Source organism: Charadrius vociferus, unplaced genomic scaffold (genome assembly GCF_000708025.1).
Source record: "Charadrius vociferus isolate BGI_N301 unplaced genomic scaffold, ASM70802v2 scaffold332, whole genome shotgun sequence".
In the NCBI taxonomy this organism is placed as follows: domain Eukaryota; kingdom Metazoa; phylum Chordata; class Aves; order Charadriiformes; family Charadriidae; genus Charadrius; species Charadrius vociferus.
The window spans coordinates 4,478,198-4,478,952 of record NW_009647418.1 but is presented as its reverse complement, the minus strand read 5'-3'; the positions used below and the strand labels follow the sequence as shown (position 1 = coordinate 4,478,952).

The 755-nt window shown below is 63.2% G+C and overlaps 1 protein-coding gene across 1 annotated transcript in view; it reads left to right on the top strand.

The window, feature by feature from the left end:
* Nucleotides 1-755, top strand: part of TRPV4 (transient receptor potential cation channel, subfamily V, member 4) — a 6,740-nt gene that overhangs the window by 5,479 nt on the left and 506 nt on the right. The window contains exon 12 of the mRNA XM_009880380.1: nt 709-753. Coding sequence (XP_009878682.1) covers nt 709-753 — 45 coding nt within the window. The remainder of the gene's footprint in view (nt 1-708; nt 754-755) is intronic.

The window sequence follows — 755 nt, the reverse complement described above, 5'->3', positions numbered from 1 at the left end:
CTGCCAGTGTAGGGTCTGACGTCGGTTCTCCTCCAGCTTCATCTACTCGGTGCTGGTGATCGTCACGGCGGGGCTGTACCTGGGTGGCATTGAGGCGTACCTGGCTGTCATGGTCTTCGCACTGGTCCTGGGCTGGATGAACGCGCTGTACTTCACCCGGGGGCTCAAGCTGACGGGGACCTACAGCATCATGATCCAGAAGGTCTGGTGGGGTCGGGGGATTCTTCTCCTTCCCCAGCCAGGCTGGGCCTCCTATGGATGTGTGGCCCAAAAGGAGGGTGCTCCGTGCTTTCTTTAGGGTTTCTTGTGGCTCACCCATGCCCTGCTCTCAGCCCTGCCGTCCCCGCAGCATGGCTCGGCGATGGTGCCCCAGCACACGGCTGGGCGCCGTGGTCCAGCACATCTCACCCCCATGTCCATCGCTTGCAGATCCTCTTCAAAGACCTTTTCCGCTTCCTCCTGGTCTACTTGCTCTTCATGATTGGCTACGCATCAGGTAGGCGCCTGGCCGGCGAGCCGGGGGCCAGGAGCGGCCCTGCGGCACGGCACAGCCGCGCAGGGGGCTGCTGAGTCCCCGCTCCGTCCCATCTGCCTTCTCCTGTGGTGGAGAGGGGTTTGGCCAACATGGAGCAGCGTGGGGGGCCTGTTATGGGCCCCATCCTTGCCAGCGCCCCTGTGGACTCACCATCCCGGTCCCTTCTCCTGCAGCTTTGGTGTCTCTCCTCAACCCGTGTTCCAGCAGTGAGTCCTGTGGT